Source organism: Orycteropus afer, unplaced genomic scaffold, assembly GCF_000298275.1.
Source record: "Orycteropus afer afer isolate SDZICR_OR568_19922 unplaced genomic scaffold, OryAfe1.0 scaffold00373, whole genome shotgun sequence".
Classification (NCBI taxonomy): domain Eukaryota; kingdom Metazoa; phylum Chordata; class Mammalia; order Tubulidentata; family Orycteropodidae; genus Orycteropus; species Orycteropus afer.
The window spans coordinates 3,083,985-3,104,111 of record NW_006921960.1 but is presented as its reverse complement, the minus strand read 5'-3'; the positions used below and the strand labels follow the sequence as shown (position 1 = coordinate 3,104,111).

At 36.6% G+C, this 20,127-nt stretch overlaps 1 protein-coding gene across 1 annotated transcript in view; it reads left to right on the top strand.

Moving 5' to 3' along the window:
• Positions 1–19,778, top strand: part of ODR4 (odr-4 GPCR localization factor homolog) — a 68,707-nt gene extending 48,929 nt beyond the window's left edge. Inside the window, exons 11-13 of the mRNA XM_042782574.1 lie at positions 7,347–7,532; positions 18,023–18,133; positions 19,711–19,778. Of these exons, the coding sequence (XP_042638508.1) occupies positions 7,347–7,532; positions 18,023–18,133; positions 19,711–19,778 (365 nt within the window). The remainder of the gene's footprint in view (positions 1–7,346; positions 7,533–18,022; positions 18,134–19,710) is intronic.
• Positions 19,779–20,127: the final 349 nt, after the last annotated feature.

Here is a 20,127-nt window from a genome sequence, read left to right as displayed (position 1 = left end):
ATGACAAGATAAAAGAGCTGAACCAAAGATTTCAAAGAGCAGCTCGAGAAGACAAAGCCAATTACTATAATGAAATGTGCAAAGACCTGGAGTTAAAAAACCAAAAGGGAAGAACACACTCAGCATTTCTCAAGCTGAAAGAATTGAGGAAAAAATTTAAGCCTTGAGTTGCAATATTGAAAGAGTCTATGGGCAAAATACTGAATGATGCAGGAAACATCAAAAGAAGATGGAAGGAATACACACAGTCACTGTACCAGAAAGAACTGGTAGATCTTCATCCATTTCAGGAGGTGGCATATGATCTAGAACCAATGGTATTGAAGGAGGAAGGCAAAGCTGCAGTGAAGGAATTGGTGAAGAACAAGGCTCCAGGAATTGATGGAATACCCATTGAGATATATCAACAAATGGATGCCCCATTGGAGGCACTCACTTGGTTATGCCAAGAGATTTGGAAGACAGCTACCTGGCCAACTGACTGGAAGAGACCCATTCCAAAAAAAAAGGTAATCCCACAGAATCTGGAAATTATCGAACAATATCGTTAATATTGCACGCAAGTGAGATCTTACTGAAGTTAATTCAAAAATGGTTGCAGCAGTAAAATTGACAGAGAACTTCCAGAGGTGCAAGCTGGATTCAGAAGAGGACGTGGAACAAGGGATATCATAGCTGCTGTCAGATGGATCTTGGCTCAAGGCAAAGAATATCAGAAGGATCTTTACTTGTGTTTTATTGACTGTGCAAAGGCATTTGATTGTGTGGATCATAACAAATTATTGATAACATTGAGAAGAATGGGAATTCCCGAACACTTGATTATACTCATGGGAAACCTTTACATTGACCAGGAGGCTGTTGTTCGAATGGAACAAGGAGACACCACATGGTTTAAAATCAAAAAGGGACTGTGTCAGGATTGTATCCTTTTCCCACATTTATTCAATCTATATGCTGAGCAAATAATCTGAGAAGCTGGACTATAGGAAGAAAAATGTGGCATCAAGATTGGAGGAAGAACACACTCAGCATTTCTCTGAACAACCTGAGATATGCTGACAATACATCTTTGCTTGCTGAAAGTGAGGATGACTTGAGGCACTTACTGATGAAGACTGAAGAATACAGTCTGCAGTGTGGATTGCGTCTCAATATAAATAAAACAAAAATCCTCACAACTGGACCAATAAGCAGCATCATGATAAATGGAGAGAAGTTGAGGTTGTCAAAGAATTCACATTGCTTGGTTCTACAATTGATGCCAGTGGAAACAGCAGTCAGGACTTTAGACGACGTGTAACACTGGGCAGGTTGGCCGTGAAGGAACTCTTGAAAAGTGCTGAGGAGTAAGGATGTGTCCTTGAGGACTGAGGTGCACCTGACACAGGCCATGATATTTCCAGTTGCCTCATATGCATGTGAGAGTTGGACAATGAATAAGGAAGGCCGAGAAGAGTTGATGCTTTTGAGTTATTGTGCTGGCAAAGAATGCTGAAAGTACCATGGACTGCTAAAAGAACTAACAGATCTGTCCTGGAGGAAGTGCACCCAAAATGCTCCTTAGAAGCAAGAATGGCCAGACTTCGTCTCACTTACTTTGGTCATATTGTCAGAAGGGACCATTCCCTGGAGAAGAATGTCATGCTTGGTAGAGTGGAGGGTTGACGAAAGAGGGCAGGCCTTCAATGAGATGGATTGACATGGTGGCTGTGATAGTGGGCTCATGTATAGTAGGGATCATGGAGCTGGTGTGGGATTGGCCGGTGTTTCATTCTGCTATGCATGGGGTCGCTATTAGTCGGTGTGGTTATGTTTGTGTGTCAACTTGGCTGGGCCTGTTTGAGTGGCTGGGCAGCTGGTGGTAGTTATTCCCCATGATGAGAGTGGCAATTAACTCCATGGTGAGATCTACCACAAGCAGCTGAGTAGCTGCCTCTGAGATGTGGTCTGCTTTCTGTATATAAGGAGAAGCTTTGAGAATGGTCTCTAGCTTATGGCACGCTTGGACCGTGCATGTAGCTGTGTTGTTGCTCAGCAGCCTGCTATGCTCTGCGGACTTTGGGACTTAGTTAATGGCCTGCCGTGTGGTTTGGTAACATCGGGACTGTGCCTTTTTATTACTTGTCAACCTTGGGGCTTCTCAGCCCCAGCAGCCAGCAGCTGTCCAAGTGAAGAAATGCCTCTAGCTCCAGTGGGGCGGGAGCAGGAGGCAGAGCTGGACCCCAAGGTTGAGGGGCTTTTACCCAGCCCCTAGAGCTTGGCACTTTGAACTTGGACTTAAAGCCTCCAAACTGTTAGAGAATAAACTCCTGTTTGTTAAGGCAATCCCATTTGTGGTATATTTCTTGTCAGAGCGGCACTAGGTAACCAGAACGGTCGGAAAGGACTCAATGGCACCTAACAACAATAACATCTCTATGGAAGTAGATTGCCCAGTCTTCCTTCCAAGGAGTGGCTGGTAGGTTTGAACTGCCAGCCTTCTGGTTAGCTGTCAGAAGCCTTAGCCGCTACACCACCAGAGTTCCTGATTATATAATAGGTTCCTTAATAAATATTAATTTGTGGTCTATATATGATGGATTGTTTTTATTGTTACCAATTATTTTTTGTATACTAGTTTATATACTTCTCCACTATTACTCTAACAGTTTATTAAGTTTAAAAAAGGCTAAGTCATGGTTTTCTAACTTTTTACAACTACTATGTCTTTTGGGAAATTTAAACAAAATATACCTTTTGGTAGTTTGTATTAAAACTAATTTATTTTCACCCAAAGAAAACTTCTAACGTTGAGTATACTTTTTGAACCTACACCCTTATCTTCCCTCTTTCTCATATTCAGATGTGAGTAGATTTTTAATTCACACTTTAGATATGTACATATTTGAAACATACTAGTTTAAGAATATTTTTGTGTTTATTAAAAAAAAAAGTATAGCTCCTCTATAAACTAACTTCTTTTAGTACTACTGAGAGACATTATATTAGGTGATGGACTAATCATAATCTTATTTATATTCCTATTATGGTAGATTCTTGGGATTGCTGGATTTAACATTTGCCTTTCTCCCTCCAGCAATTTGTATGTAACCCTTATAATCCATGCATGAATAATAAATTTTACTAAAATATGAATTTGAGTCTTACTAGGTTGAGATTTTTATTTTGGTCACTTAGCCAGCCATCTAGCCTAGCAGCCTCATTTCAGAATGACTTTGCCTTTGCAATTTGACTTTGTGTATATGGTAATTGTTGTGTGTTAAACAGTACTTCACTTTATGAGCAGCAGCATCTTATTATACCCCTATTATCAACTTTGGAAGCTCTGGTAGCATAGTGGCTAAGGTACTTGACTGCTAACCAGAAGCCTGGCGGTTCAAACCCACCAGCCACTCCTTGGAAGGAAGATTGGGCAATCTACTTCCGTAGTGATACTACCTCAGAAATCCAAGGAGGGGTCACTATGAGTCGACAGCAAATAACAACAACATTATAAACTTTAGGGCTTTCATGGCTATTTGGACGTATCTACCATTAATAAATCTTCCTTATGACACTCATTACTAAATACTCTTTCTCCATTTAAGAATACTTCATTAAAATGGTTTATATGACTGCTGTGGTATAATATTAAATGAGTTAGTATTTTAAAATTTTTGCTGATGCCAAACTCAAAACTCCAAATTCATTGCCATCAAGTTGATTCTGACTCATAGTGACCTCCTTTGGGTTTCCAAAGTGGTAAATCTTTATGGAACTATATTGCCCAGTCTTCCTTCCATGGAGTGGCTGGTGGCTTTTAACCGCCAGCTTTCTGGTTAGCAGTCAATGCCTTAGGCACCAGTTGGTAAAATTAATGGCCTTAATAATAGTTGTGCTATTTGTCATTTAGCTTAATATTATAGAAATTAATGATACCATTTAAATCTAAATATTTAAAAAGTGAAAAGAGCTTTTACTGGTAATTAATTGAATGGCCTTTGGGTACTGTGTGAAAACACTAGATGGTATATATATTTTGATGGAAAGCTTTGAAATCTTGGGTTCTGTGTCTACTCTGTATTTGGAGAATGGCCTTGGGCAAATGATTCAGCCTATCTAAGCATCCACTTTCTTAATATGTGAAACAGGGATTATAATAGCTAGGCTGTGAGGGTGTGAGATTAAGTGAAATGATATTTTTAAGGTACCTAATACAAATCGATGTGAGCGAAGCCTTCAGTAAGTAGTGGCTGCTTTTATGTTAGAGGTAGTAAAGGAGATGAATTCTTACTTTATGTTAGTTGTCTTTAAAATTTCTTAATTTTAATTTTTGCTAAGTTTCACACTATCTTTCAAAAAGAAAGCAAAAGTAGATATATTTCAAGGTTTAATAACAGCCTAGGATAATTATTGGGAGCTCTGGTGGCGTAGTGCCTCAGGCATTTGACTGCTAGCCGGAAGGCTGGAGGTTCAAATCCACCTGCCACTCCTCAGAAGAAAGGTTGGGCAATCTAGTTCCATAGTGATACTGCCTCAGAAACCCAAGGAGGGGCCATTATGAGTCATATCTAACTTGACAGCAGTGAGTGAGTGAGTGAGTGAGGATAATTATTCCATCAAAATATTAGTTAATCTTAATTAAGATATCAAAGGATAATTGCAAGTGTAATAATGCAAATTCTGAACGTATTTATATATTGAGATATGTATGTATGTGTGTGTGTGTGTGTATATATATATATATATATATATTCACACACACATAACACATATATAAATGTAAAATCGCTAGATTTTAGATTTTATCTTTCTGTTACTTGTTGTTGTTGTTGTTATGTGCCGTCGAGTCAAACCCGACTCATAGCGACCCCTCCTTGGGTTTCCGAGGCAGTATCACTACAGAAGTAGGATTGCCCAACCTTCCTTCCGAGGAGTGACTGGTGGGTTTGAACCGCCAGCCGTCTGGTTAGTAGGCAAGTGTCTCAGCTACTATGCTACCAGAGCTCCCTTAGCTTCCTTTTTTTTCGTATACAGGAAAGATCTTATAGATACTGTAACATGTAATGTGGTAAAAAACAGAATGTATGCCAAGAAATTAACCTGAATTAGAATATTTTTGCATGCATAGGAAGTCTGCAAAGGGCATGAATATTAACTTCATATTTTTAACCTTTAAAATAAACATAATCTTTGAATTTTGGTTGTTCTGATAAACAAATTCAAATTAATACCTCAGTGACAGTAAAAACTATTAACTAATCAACCCTTTTACTTGTTGTGGTCTTTCTCTTCTTTGATTCCTCTCAATAAATATTACAGACCTCATTAATTATTCTCTGTAAGCCCACATTCAGTCTTTCTCAACTTCCCTTCAGTAAGTGACTGTGACTTATCATTAAAAGTGAGGTCATCAGTTGAAATCTCTTGCATCCCTACATCCACATCCCTTTGTACGACTTTTCCACTCAGATCATTTGTAATTCTCTTGGCCTGTGATCATGGTTCTAATCTCTGGATTACACTTTTCATCCTTTCACGCAAATGTCCTTTAAGATTCAGCACAAATATCACCTATTATATAAAAGTTTCCAGTATGTGTCAGATTGTATGTCTTAACCAGCAGAAACCCAATTCTTACCATATTGGCTTAAATGAAAAAAAAAAAAAACTTTTCTCTATTTTTGAAGTTATTCAAATAATGTTGAGTTAGATATTCTGACATAGGGAAATACCTATACAAATCTTTTTTCTATTTTTCTTTAGGTGTGTTTTTTTCCCACCTTCCCTTCTGTCTTTAACCTCAGACCAATTTGAAAATGTCGTCTTATTTAGGGACTAAATTGACAATTTAACTTAATAATTTGAAAATTGCCCTTTTTCCTTTTTTAATGAGTAATTTAAATATCAGTTACTGCAACCAGCTCTTTAACATTTGATTTTACAGTATATTTGGTTTCTTTTTCAAGTAAACCTAGAATTAATATGGTTTGAAAGAGTTTTTTAAATTTTGAATGCTAATTACTCCTGCACATTTAAGCCATCTTTGAAAGTCTTGAACTTTACCTGTTTCAAATAACTGTGATCCAAAATAAAATAATATATGCCTAGTTTTAATGTGTGGGCAATTTATATACTGTACTACAGATTGCAGTAATGTAATTTTGCAGCTAGGAGGCAATGTGGTCAAAGAATAAAGTGTTCTCCCAGTTATCATGTTCAAACAAGATAAGCAGAACCTGGAAGGAGCACACAGTGTGTAAAGTCATGACATTTACTGTGACAGTTGAAGCATTTTTTATTATCTTCTGTTATTATATAAAGCCACTACTAGTTTCTTGACAAAGAAATGTAAGTTACTACCTTTGTGAGCCCAGTTTTTTAATTGATTTATATGTTGGTAGCTTTTTAAATCATGTCCATTACTGAAAGAGTTAATCTTTACACAAATTCTCTATTTTTGTTGATAATTCATTAGAATCATAGTGTTCAACTAGATTGTTGTTGTTGTTGTTATTTTGCCGTCGAGTCGGCCCCGACTCATAGCGACCCCTCCTTGGGTTTCCGAGGCAGTTATCACTACGGAAGTAGGATTGCCCAACCTTCCTTCCAAAGAGTGGCTGGTGGGTTTGAACCGCCAACCTCCTGGTTAGCAGTCAAGTGCCTTAGGCACTATGCTACCAGAGCTCCCATTCAACCAGATAGTAATTATATATTTATGTGGACTATGACTCTGTGTTAGAAATAGGGGGAATTCTTATATTCTAGTTTGTGAATATTCAAAGAAGAATGAAAAATAGTTATTCATTCTTTACTTAATTTAAGATTTCATTTTTCTAAATGAAGAAAAAAATGTCTGTCTTGATGTCCCATGTATGCTTGAAGATGCTTGTAAGATGGAGTCAGTGGTAAGATTAGTACAAAAATGTATGCTATATATTCTTGATGTATACTGGCCACTGATTTGCATGAAGCAGGGAAAAATAAGTTTTAGAATTCACAGTGGTTATTATGAAGTTAAACAAGGACAACTATTTCTGAAACCAGGGAAGAAATTCTCTCCTGGGTTGTTCTTCATTGTGCAGTGGGTAACCCACGAAAGTGTGATTATAATAACATCCTTACATTGAAGGCAGTGATACTAAGTTTCATAGAAATATTATTTAAGTACTTTGAATGACTAGGAACATCAAGGTAAAGCACAACTCAGGGTGAGAAATTTTGTGCCAGGTGCATTAGAAATTGATAAAATTAAGTATTGACCTTTTAGATTTTATTTTTGATAGAAGCTTTCATATACTTATATGTCATTGGTATCACTGGCAAATTCATCTAAATATTCCTAATGTTCCTTCTCTTTTTAGATTCTGAAAAGGAGTTCCACATCCTCCCTCACCGAATTTTTGTCCATATCCCTGGGTCCACTATAATGTTATGTGATTATAAATTTGGTGATGAACCACCTGAAGAAATCACAGACCATTTTAGAGAGATGTTAGATCAAATTATTCAAATAAAAGATTTAGAAATTGCAGAGGAAACAAACTCAGGTAATTACAAGATATATTTTAGAAGCTTATTAGAGTACAGCTAAGATTACATGAGTCATCTAGTTTAAATATTGTGTCTTTAGATCTCCTTAAAACTAATTCTGTTTGACACTTCAAAATATTTACTGAGATGTATTAAAATGTATTGTTTAATTTTCTACATATATATACATACAGTGTTTTCTTAGAAGATTTTACCAAAATTTAGGATATTTTAGTCTTTTCTAAGCCTAGGAAGTAAAACTTCATAAAATGAGTTTAGTCTTTAGGTCTTTAATTATAAAAGAGATGTTTTCACAAAACTCATTTTCTTAATCACTTTGCTAAGTGTCCTGTCATAAAGTTTTTAAACACTCTTTATTAAATGTTTGCTCTGTATTAATTGTCTTCCTTCATATATAACCACAACCAAACTAAACTCACTGCCATCAAGTCAGATCCGACTCATAGCAACCCCTCCTTGGGTTTCTGAGGCGTATCACTACAGAAGTAGATTGCCCAATTTGCCTTCCAAGGAGTGGCTGGGGCGTTTGAACCACCAGCCTTCTGGTTAGCAGACAAATGCCTTAAGCACTCTGCTTGTATATATGGGACAAAAAGCTGAATAAGCAGTTCTAAAAATAAGATCAAGATGATTATTATACTGCATAGACTTGTCATACTATCCAATTATGTAACACATTTTCTTCCCTTAATTCTTTAGATGTATTCTGGTTTGCCTTTCTTGGAGTATGTTACCCTGAATTAAACCTAGTATGTTAATATTAATAATCAATAGTAACATAGAACCTACTATGTGCCAAGTACTGTTCTAAGAGGCTTACAAGCAATATTTCTGAAAAATTGGCCACAGAAAACCTTATCAAACCTGTCAGTTTGTCATACTGGTGCTTATATGTTGCCGTGAAGCTGGAGGCTATGCTGCCAATATTTTGAATACCAGCAGGGTCACCCGTGATAGACAGGTTTCAGCAAAGCTTCCAGGCTAAGACGGACTGGGAAGAAGGACAGGGCCATACATTTCTGAAAAAATTGGTCAGTGAAATAGCAGTGAAACATTGTCTGATACAGATGAGCCCCTCAGGTTGGAACACACTGAAAATATGATGGGGGAAGAGCTGCCTCCTCAAAGTAGAATAGACCTTGATGACATGGATAGAGTAAACTTTTAGGACCTTCATTTGCTGATGAGGCACAACTCAAAATCAGAAGAAACAGTTTCAAACATTCATTAATAATAGAAAAGTGGAATGAATGTATGAAGTATGAGTCTAGGAAAATTGGAAGTTGTCAAAAATGAAGTGGAATGCATAAAGATTGATATTCTAGACATTAGTGAGCTGAAATGGGCAGGTATCAGCCATTTTAAATTAATCATATGATCTACTGTGCTGGGAATGACATATTAAAGCGGAATGGCATTGCATTCATCGTCAAAAAGAACATCTCTAGCTATCCTGAAGTACAGTTCTGTCAGTGATAGGATAATATTCATACGCCTACAAGGAAGACCAATTAATGTGACTATTACTCTAATTTACGCACTGACCAGTAAAACCAGAGATGAAGAAATTGAAGATTTTTACCAACCTCTGAAGTCTAGAATTGACAAAACATGCAATCAAGATGTATTGATAATTACTGGTGATTGGAATGTGAAAGTTGGAAACAAAAAAGAAGGTTCAGTAGTTGGAAAATATGGCCTTGGTGATAGAAATGATGCTGGAGATCACATGATAGAATTTTGCAAGACGACTTATTCTTTGCAAATACCTTTTTTCAACAACATAGATGGTGCAATATACATGGACCTTGCCAGATGGAATACCCAAGAATCAAATCGACTACATCAGTGGAAAGAGACAATGGAGAAGCTTAGTATCAGTCAAAACAAGACCAGGAGATGATGGTTCAATTTGAAGCTGAAGAAAATTAAAACAAGTCCACTAGAGCCAAAATATGACCGAGTGTAACACACCTGAATTTACACCTGAATGTAGACACCGTCCGAAGGATAGAATTTACATGTTGAATACCAGTGAGCAAAGACCAGGTGAATTGTGGGATGACATCAAGAATATCACGTATGTAGAAAGCAAATCGTAACTAAAAAGATAGGAAGGGAAGAAAAGACCAAAATGGTTGTCAGAAGAGACTCTGAAACTTGCTCTTTAACCGAGAATAGCTAAAAAAAATGGAAGAAATGAAATAAAAGAGCTGAACAGAATATTATAAAGGGCAGCTCGAGAAGACAAGGTAAAGTATTATAATGAAATGTACAAAGTCTTGTAGAAAACCAAAAGGGAAAAGCTAACTCGGCATTTCTCAAACTGAAAAAGCTGAAGGATAAATTCAAGCCTCGAATTGCAATATTGAAGGATTCTGTGTGCAAAATGTTGAATGTTGCAGGAAGCATAAAAGAAGATGGAAGAAATACAGAGAGTAACTATACCAAAAACAGTTGATAGATGACCAGCTGTTTCAAGAGGTAACATATGATCAAGAGCCAGTGGTACTGAAGAAAGAAGTCAAAGCTGCACTGAAGGAATTGGTGAAAAACAAGACTCAGCTCTGGCAGCGTAGTGCCTAGGGCACTTGACTGCTAACCAGAAGGCTGGCGGTTTAAACCCACCAGCCACTCCTCAGAAGGAAGGTTGGGCAGTCTACTTCTGTAGTGATACTACCTTGGAAGCCCAAGGAGGGGTCGTTAGGAGTTGGGTCTGACTCGATGGCACATAACAACAACAGGAATTGACAGAATACCTATTGAGATGTTTCAACAAACTGATAAAGCACTGGAGGCACTTACTTGTTTATGCCAAGATGTTTGGAAGACAGCTACCTGGCCGACTGACTGGAAAAGATCCATATTTGTGCCCATTGCAAATAAAGGTGATTTAACAGAATGTGGAAATTATCGAACAGTGTCATTAATATCACACACAAGTAAAAGTTTGCTGAAGATAATTCGGAAAGTTTGCTGTAGTATATTGATAGGAAACTTCCAGAAATTCAAGCTGGATTCAAAAGAGGATGTGGAATGAGGGGTATTAATGCTTACGTTAGATATATCTTGGCTGAAAGCAAAGAATACCAGAAAGATGGTTACCTGTCTTTTATTGACTGTGTGGATCATAGCAAATTATGGATAACATTGAAAAGGATGGGAATTCCAGAACACTTAATTGTGCTCTTGAGGTACTTGTACATAGACCCGGAAGCTGTAATTAGAACTGAACAAGGGGATACTGGACAATTTAAAATCAGGAAGGGTGTGCATCAGGGTTGTATCCTTTCACCATACTTACTCAATCTGTATGCTGAGCAAATACTCCAAGAAGCTGGACTTACGAAGAAGAACGTGGTTCAGGATTGGAGGAAGAATCATTAACAACCTGTGATATGCAGATGACACAACCTTGCTAAAAGTAAAGATGAGTTAAAGCCCTTACTGATGAAGATCAAAGACTACAGTCTTCAGTATGGATTACACGTCAACATAAAGAGAACAAAAATCCTCACAACTGGAACAGTAAGCAACATCACAGTAAATAGAGAAAAGATTGATGTGATCAGGGATTTCATTTTACTTGGATCCGCAATCAACACTCAAGGAAGCAGCAATCAAGAAGTAGGGCGTCATATTGCCCTGGCAAATCTGATTAAAAAGACCTCTTTAAAGTTTAAATTAAGGAAAGAAATGTCACTTTGAAGATTAAGGTGCATCTGACCCAAGCCATGATATTTTCATTTGCTTTATATGCATGTGAAAGCTGGACAATAAGTAAGGAAGATCAAAGAAAAGTTGATGTCTTTGGATTGTGGTATTGCCAAAGAATACTGAGAATACCATGGACTGCCAGAGAAATGAATGTATCTATCCTGGAAGAAATGTAGATGGAATGCTCCTTTTAAGTGAGAATGGCCAGACTTCATCTCACCTACTTTGGCAATGTTGTCAGAAGAAATCAGTCCCTTAAGAAGGATATCATACCAGTAAAGTAGAGAGAGGAGCTCTGGTAGCACAGTGCCTAAGGCACTTGACTGCTAACCAGAAGGCTGATGGTTCAAACCCACTACCCACTCCTTGGAAGGAAGGTTGGGTAATCTACTTCTGTAGTGATACTGCCTTGGAAATCCAAGGAGGAGTCACTATGAGTCGGGGCCGACATAACAGCACATAACAACAACAACAACAAAGTAGAGGGTCAGCAAAAAAAGGGAAAACCCTCAATGAGATGGCTTGACGTAGTGGCTGCAATGATAGCCTTAAATGTAGCAGGGATTTTGAGGGTAGCACAGGACAGGGCAGTGTTTTATTCAGTTGTACGTAGGGTTGCTATGAGTTGGAGATGACTTAACACTGCCTAACGATAACATAGCATAGATATTATTATTAACCCCATGTTTCAGATGAGAAAATTGAGGCTCAGAAAGATTAAATAAATTTCTCAGGTTACATAGCTAATAAATGGTGGAGCTCGAGTTTAAACTGAGGCAGTTTGGTTCTAGAGTCTGTGCTTTTTTAAAAAAACATTTTTTTTAGTTTTGTGTATTTCGCTGTACATAAATTATATTTCAGTAAAATATATTTTTTAAAAGTTGTTTTACTGACTTTCCAGATGACTAAAGCAGTACAGATTATATGACTATAACTTTCCATTTTCTATATAATTCTTTCAGTTTGACCCTTTTCTTTCTGTTCTTTAAAAAAAAAATTAACGTAAATGAATATTACTTTATCCTAACTTGATTTTATCTTAATTATGCTAGTATAATTTCTCCATTGTTGGTTACAATCTGTTATTTATATTTTTCATACTCTTTTGTGTTCTTTGCTTTACCCTTAGTGCATATCACATTGCTAAACAAAGAATGGCTAACAGTAGCATTGTATACATAACTTGCCCATTCACAAATGGCTTTATAAATCAGATTTTAAAAAGTAAGGAAAGAGAGATCTTATCGGGTCTGACTCGACAGCACATAACAACAACAACAACATTTCTCTTAAATATTATAACTCAGTTTCATCTTGTATTTGAAACATAGTTTGTAAACTAGTTTGTGTTTTACTCACTGAATTTTAAGTTGTACTGTAAAACACAGTTGTGACCCTCAGTTAATAGCAGAAGTTAACATCCATTGTTTATATGGCTAAGGCAGATTTTTTAAAAATCCAAGTAACTTCCACAACTGTATTATATACTTAAGGACATAATTATGACAGCCCTGTGTGGAATAACACAATGCAACACAACCACTGCCATGGAGTCGGATCCGACTCATAGTGACCCCTCCTTGGGTTTCCAAGGTGGTATCACTATGGAAGTAGATTGCCCAACATTCCTTCTGAGGAGTGGAAGGTGGGTTTGAACTGCCAGCCTTCTGGTTAGCAGTCAGTCAGATGCCTTAGGCACAACGCCATCCCCCTAAAACAAAACTAAAGCCCAAGCTATTTGGGTTTTTAATGAATTTAAACTGTTATAAAAACATTATATGTGCAATTCAGCAAACATTTATTGATTTTCTGTAAGATTCTCAAGGGAAGAGGCTTTGTCTCTCTTGCTCACTGTTGTACTACCAGAATAGTCATAAGAGCCCAGTCCTTAGACATCATGGATACTCAGTAAAAATTTGTTGACTGAACAAATCATTGATGTTGTCATTTGGCCCTAACTATTAGGGTCCAGTGATCAGTGAGACACTGGTCCTATTTTCAGTGATCTTAACTTGCCTGCTAACCAGACGGCTGGCGGTTCAAACCCACCAGTCACTCCTCAGAAGGAAGTTTGGGCAATCCTACTTCCGTAGTGATACTGCCTCGGAAACCCAAGGAGGGGTCAACTATGAGTCGGGTTTGACTCGACGGCACATAACAACAACAACAACAAGAAGTAGCTGACGGTTCAAACCCACCAGTCACTCCTCGGAAGGAAGGTTGGTCAATCCTACTTCCGTAGTGATACTGCCTCGGAAACCCAAGGAGGGGTCACTATGAGTCGGGTTTGACTCGACGGCACATAACAACAACAACAACAACAATCAAAACAAACCTGGTTAATTTTTTGGTCACTATAAATTTCTTATAGTGACCAAAACAACAACAACAACATAAATTTTTTTAATTTGTTCAGGCTGGGTCCATTATACTTTGTCATTGTTTCATGTTCTGTACTACTGTTTTACAGCTTTGCACGTGTGTAATTATTTAACTTAATCAATTGCATGTTTATTGTTGATCTTCCACATTAACTACCCTAAAATCTGTAAAGCAATTATCTACAATGTTCATTTCTCTATATGAGCTCTGTGCCTAAAATATTGTAGATATTCACTAAGTATTTGTTACTGACTAACATTCTGAATAGGGAAATTTTACGGAAACTACAGTTTATTACATGCTTAAAATTATATAAAATTACAAGCTTATACTTCATCAGACTTATAGTACTTAGCTTTGTGTAGTATACTATACTGAAGATGATGGAGATTTTAAAAGGGTATAATAGTGCTAGCTCTGTAGCTCAGTTGTTGTTGTTTTACGTGTCGTCAAGTCAGACCCAACTCAGAGCGACCCCTCCTTGGGTTTCTGAGGCAGTATCACTACGGAAATAGGTTGCCTCATCGTCTTTCCAAGGAGTGGCTGGTGGGTTTGAACCGCCAGCCTTATTGTTGGCAGTCAAGTGCCTTAGGCACTATGCTACCAGAGCTCCTGAGTATTTTGAGTATTTTTAATTTAAAAAAAAAATAATAAATAAATAAATAAAACTCACTGCCATCGAGTTGGATCCGACCCATAACGACCCCTCCTTAGGTTTCCGAGGCAGTATCACTGCAGAAGTAGATTGCCCAACCTTCCTTCCTAGGAGTGGCTGGTGAATTTGAACCGGCAGCCTTCTGGTTAGCAGTTAAATGACTTAGGCACTACACCACCAGAACTCCTATTTTGAGGTACAGAACATTTAAAACATATGAAAGTGTGTAGTATTGTTGCTTCAGAAATATAGCTTATGACATTCATTCCATCTATTTATCAGATATTTATTAAGCATTTGTTCTGTATAAGACAATGTAATAGAGATAAATCAGTAAAATCTGATTCCTTCCCTCAAGAAGTCTATTATCTGATTAGGAAGATAGAATGTGTATGTATTATTAATTTTGCAGAGAATGTACTAAGGTCCTGAGAGTAACTAAGAAATTAATCAAGATTTATGATCAAAGGTTTAGAGTCTCCAGTAATTTGGTTGATAGTTCAACAGAATAATCTTTCAACTGTAGGTACTGATGATGATACATTATCTGTAATAACAATATTTTGCTGTTGAAATATATTTTCAAATTTTAGCAAATTATTTTCTTTTTTCATTATTATTAAACCTTTATGTGTCACTTCAATTGAAAAGTCACTGAAAGCACATACCTGTTGTTATTGATGCTTTATAATACAGTGGATAATTCCGATTATATTAAAAGTTCCATAGTTTTGAATAGTAAATGAATGATGTTTATTAGCCTCAAAACAACACACTTGTCTATTATCATATTTAAATGCTAGTCTTTAATGAATTTTTTAATCATTTTTATGGGTAGAATCATATTGCCAACCTTTCGGTTAGTGGTAGAGTGAAAACACTTTGTGCCACCCAGAGACCTATGTAGATACTACATACATTTTAATCCTGTTTCTCAGCTTTCCCTCAATAAGCCTTTATCATTAACAGGGTTTGTGCCTTGCTAAATAATAGCACGAACCAGTAACTATCAATTATTTCTAAATAACATTTTAAGCTGAAATAATAAAACTTGATCCATTTAATTGTTGTGGATTTTTATTTTCATAAGATCTTAATATTGGAACTTAATTGTATCTGTTTCATATACTGTATTCTAAAAATTATTTACTGTCAATATTTCTCTTTTATGCTGACAGTTTAGTGTAGAGATGGATTAACTGAGTAGGAAGAGTTTACTATTACAAGGACAAAGGAAACAAGACAGAAATATGGAAAGTTTAGGTGTGTATACTTTGTGTATATGTATCAAACTCATGGTTTCTAGATGGTATTAATACATTTTTCTTATATTGTATAATATATTGAAGATAATACTTCACATGTGGTAGATAGGATCCTTTTAGGACTCTGATCCTTTCTGCCCTGATTTTGAAACTCATATGAATCTTAACTGTTGGATTATTGATTACTGTTTGTTGATGCCAACTATTTATTAGGAATTAGAGTTCTAGAGATAAAATATGGATCCAACTCTCAAAAAGCCCACAGTATAGTAGAAAATTCAGAGTAATGAGTTATTCCAAAACAGATGATTAGAAGTATAGTAGAGGAATGAACCAAGAATTTCAGAACATGAATGGTAAAAGGGCAGAGAGGCCGCATCTCCTGACCTCTAACTGCACAAGCGGAAGACAGAGTCACTATCAGTAACCCAAGACCTATTCCTACAAGGCCAGACATGCTGCCTCCCTCCAGCCCTTTCACCAACCGTTTCTCCCAAAGCACCCACCACCTCTCCCGGGGGTTTGATAATTCACTGCAGGGGCAACACAGAACTCATAGATTATGGGGTTTATTAGGGAAGCACCAGGCTGTAATTCAAGTTGAGGAAAAACTCTCAGTCTCTCTGCCAGCAGTGTGTGTCCCTCGGTGTCTCTCTCAGCAATGTGTATCTCTTGAGTCTCTTTCTCAGGAGCGCATGTCTTTCAGCAGCACATCTTCCTCAACCAGCAGTTAGAGCGACCTCTGCCTCTAGAAGGCCGCCTTTTGAGCCTGGCGGGGTGGCCAAATTAGCCAATCATAGCATCGGAACTCTAAGCACCTGAGAGAAAGCAAACTTCCCAGAACAATGCTCCAGTGCCACTCTCAACAGAAATTCCCCAGATGGATAACTTTTACAATCAGGAGCCCCTCAGTTGCTCACAGCAAATTCCACCACGGAGTTTACAAAGAGTTATGGCTAGAAAAGCCACACTAAGTAATTTACTGCACTGCAATGAAGCATTTTCCTTGTAAGGGATTTATGGAAGGCTTCCCAGAAGAAGTGACAACTGAGTTGGTTTTAAAGTGTGAATATAATTAAAAGTAACTCCAGGCTTTTTAAGAAATGAGCACTGATTATAGGTGTTTTGCAGCCAAGAATATGATTTATATGATTTGTCTGGAACTATTTTTTTCCCCCTTTCCATTATTTGTTGAATCAGAAAGAATAACTTAATAAAATTCAGTATATTTTAACGGACAGATAGTACCTCCCCAAATTATGGAAAGGGGTAAAACATAAAAAATTTGGTAGTAAAATTAAGTCTTTTCCCATAAATATCTTATTTTTGGTTTAGAATTATATTTATTTATTTATTCAGAGATACTAGATCCTGTAATTGTACCAAGATACTGTTGGTTTGTGTCTAGACCTGCCACTTATTGCTGTGTAACCTTAAAGGGAGCCCTGGTGGCACAGTGGTTAAGTGCTTGGTACTAATCAAAAGGTTGGCAGTTCAAACCCACCAGCTGCTCTGCAGGAGAAAGTTGCAATGGTCCACTTCTATAAATATTCCAAAGCCTTGGGAAACCTGTGGGGAAGTTCTTCTCTGTCCTATAGGGTCACTATGAATAGGAATCAACTCAGTATTAATGGGTAACCTTAAATAAATCCCCTCTGAGCCTTAAATTCTCTTGGGTTGATGTGAGAATTTAGTGAAAAAAAAATGTTAGGGGAGATGCTATGAAGTTTATGAAAAACAGAGTTATAAATATAGGGTGATATTAAGTAACATTTTTAAACATTTTAAATAACAAATCTCAATTTTCCCAAAAAATAATATACATAGCTTTCCCTAACTGTTTGAAATTAAGCTCCCCATGTGAAATAAACCAGAAGTGGAGTTTAAGTGTTCAAATTCAAAAATTGAAATCAGTTACTACACATTTAGGAATGATAAATTAGTTATAAGTATCTGGCTTTATTTTCTAGGTACTTGACATTATTTGCTTTATTATTATTTAATTATTTATATATTATAGTTGCCAAGTAGTTGCTATGTTTAAAATACATATTTTGCCAAGTAAGTATCTTAAAATAACATACTTTTAAATGACTTAAGGGATGAAGAACAATTTGTTTGTCAAAATGACTCACTTAAGGTGAGGGATAAACCTTGGCTTTAAAATTCCATAGATGCATTAGTCATCTAGTAGACATTAACTTAATAATTCAGCTGTACTTTACCCACCCTATCAGCTAAAAAAATTAGAGACATGCTTTTAACATCTGGTAAATCTTTCCTATTTCTCTCTTGATAGCAGAGCTGAAATTGATTTTTGTTGTTTGGGTTAAGCATTGATAATTTAATTACAAAGGAAAACATAGAGTTGATTGTATATATTCTCTAAAATAGTATTGAAAACTCATTGTAAAATGATATTTTATTCTTGTCTTATATAATAGTAATAATTATTATTCTCTTATAGCTTATGTGAGTTCCTCTGTGGATGATGAAGCTTCTTTGGACAACACAGATGATGAACAACCAAAACAACCAATGAAAACTACAATAGTATTGAAAATTCAACAAAATATAGGTATTTTACTTATTTTACAACATGGAAAAGACAATAGTTTGGATTTGAGTTTTACTGTTACTGTGTATTCTAGAGAAGTTACTTTCATTTTTCTTTCTTAAAATGGTTTTTCTTGTTAGTTGCCAGCAAGTCAGTTCCGACTCATGGTTACCCTGTGTGTATCAGGGTAGAACTAGGCTCCATAGAATTTTCAAGGCTGTGACCTTTTGACAGCATATCGCCAGGCCCATCTTCCAAGGTGCTTCTGGGTGGGTTCTAATTGCCAGCCTTTCAGCTAGGAGTCAAGTGCTTAAAGATTAAGTCATTACTTACTGCACATTCTCCAAACTGCCAGTTCTTAGAGATAAAAAGATTCATAAATAAGGCATTATCAAAAATGCCCTCAAAGGCAACAGTTCCTTTTGTTTTTTAATTAATATTTTTAAAAGAAAAACACGTAGAGGTCTTTGAATCTATTAGTATAGTTGGATCTGTGTTCCCATCCTAGTATTACCAGGATTGCTACTACAAGAGATGTTTATATGTATTCTGTGAAAAAGTCAAATTTAGCTTTGGAAATTTATGATACATTTTAGTATTAAAGGCTCCAAGAAGTGTGGCAGTAATAATAGCCTCACATACTTTAGATTGATAAAGAACATACAGACTATTTTTCAGCAGAATACCAATTTGAGGAATAATTGTATAAACATTAAGACTTTTTACTAAGACTTGGGAGCTAGAAGCTTTAGTTGTAGTTCTTGTCACTTACTCCTTAGAGAAACTTATATTGATTGCCTAAGTTCTTTGTACATTTTGTATGTGTATGTGTGTATATATATATGTACTTGTCCAGCCTCTACTCTAGTCATTTTCTTGGAAGTTACTATAATCAAGGACAGATACATAACAATAAAAGTTACCACTCCAGACTTACTAATTCTTAGGATTTATAATGATGGAACCTGAGCTTCTGCATTTTTCAAAAGCTATACAAATGGCTTTGCACCATCATGGTTGAGAACCACTGCTGGTTGGGGTTATCTTTTTACTTGAAGGTAAATATCATAAGGGAGCTCTGGTGGCATAGCGCCTAAGGCATTTGACTGCTAACCAGAAGGCCGGAGGTTCAAACCCATCAGCCACTCCTCAGAAGGAAGATTGGGCGATCTACTTCTCTAGAGATACCACCTCAGAAACCCGAGGAGGGGTCACAATGAGTTGGAACTGACTTGATGGCAATGAGTTTGGTTTCTTTTGGAAGTAGCATATGTGTGCTGGTATGCCAATTTAAATATTTAGAGAACTTTTTAAAGTATGTGGCAGTATTTTTTCTCCTACATAGGTATATGTAAGTCATTGTATGTGAGTGAGAGAGACTTTTTTTTTTTTTTTTTGGTTTTGCTAAAGTGATGAAAAAAATGATCATTCCAAACCTTTGCAATCTGATTTTTCAACTTACTGCTATATTTGCCTCTAAGACTATTGGCTCTTAGTATGTATGTGTTGCTTAGACCTATCAGTTAGTTACCCACATCTCAGTGCCTAGGATCACTTAAGCCTTCCATTTCCATTTGTTTTGTGTTTTTTACTTTTAGGTGTGATTACTGCCTTTGCAGTTGCAGCCCTTGCTGCGGGCATCTCCTTTCATTACTTCAGTGATTAAAATGAGGTACAGAGAGCTTCATGATCATCCAGAGACTCTGACCAACAATTATGAGTAATAAAGATGCAAATAATTCATCTGCATTTAAGACAACAGCAGCCATATGTGCTGCCGTAAATGCCTACTAAGGTGTGTTTCTGAATAAGATGAAATCACCAGTTGCCTTGTTTAGGCCTGCTTATATTATAGGTGGCCTAGGTTTCCAAAAACAAAATATGCATCTAGGTGGAAGTTGCATGTAACAAATGATTGTTATTTTTAAAATCTTCAAATGTGGCATATTTTCATAGATTTTAGTCCTGTTGATCTCAATCCCACATTGAGCAGGCTATTGAAAATTTGAATAGTC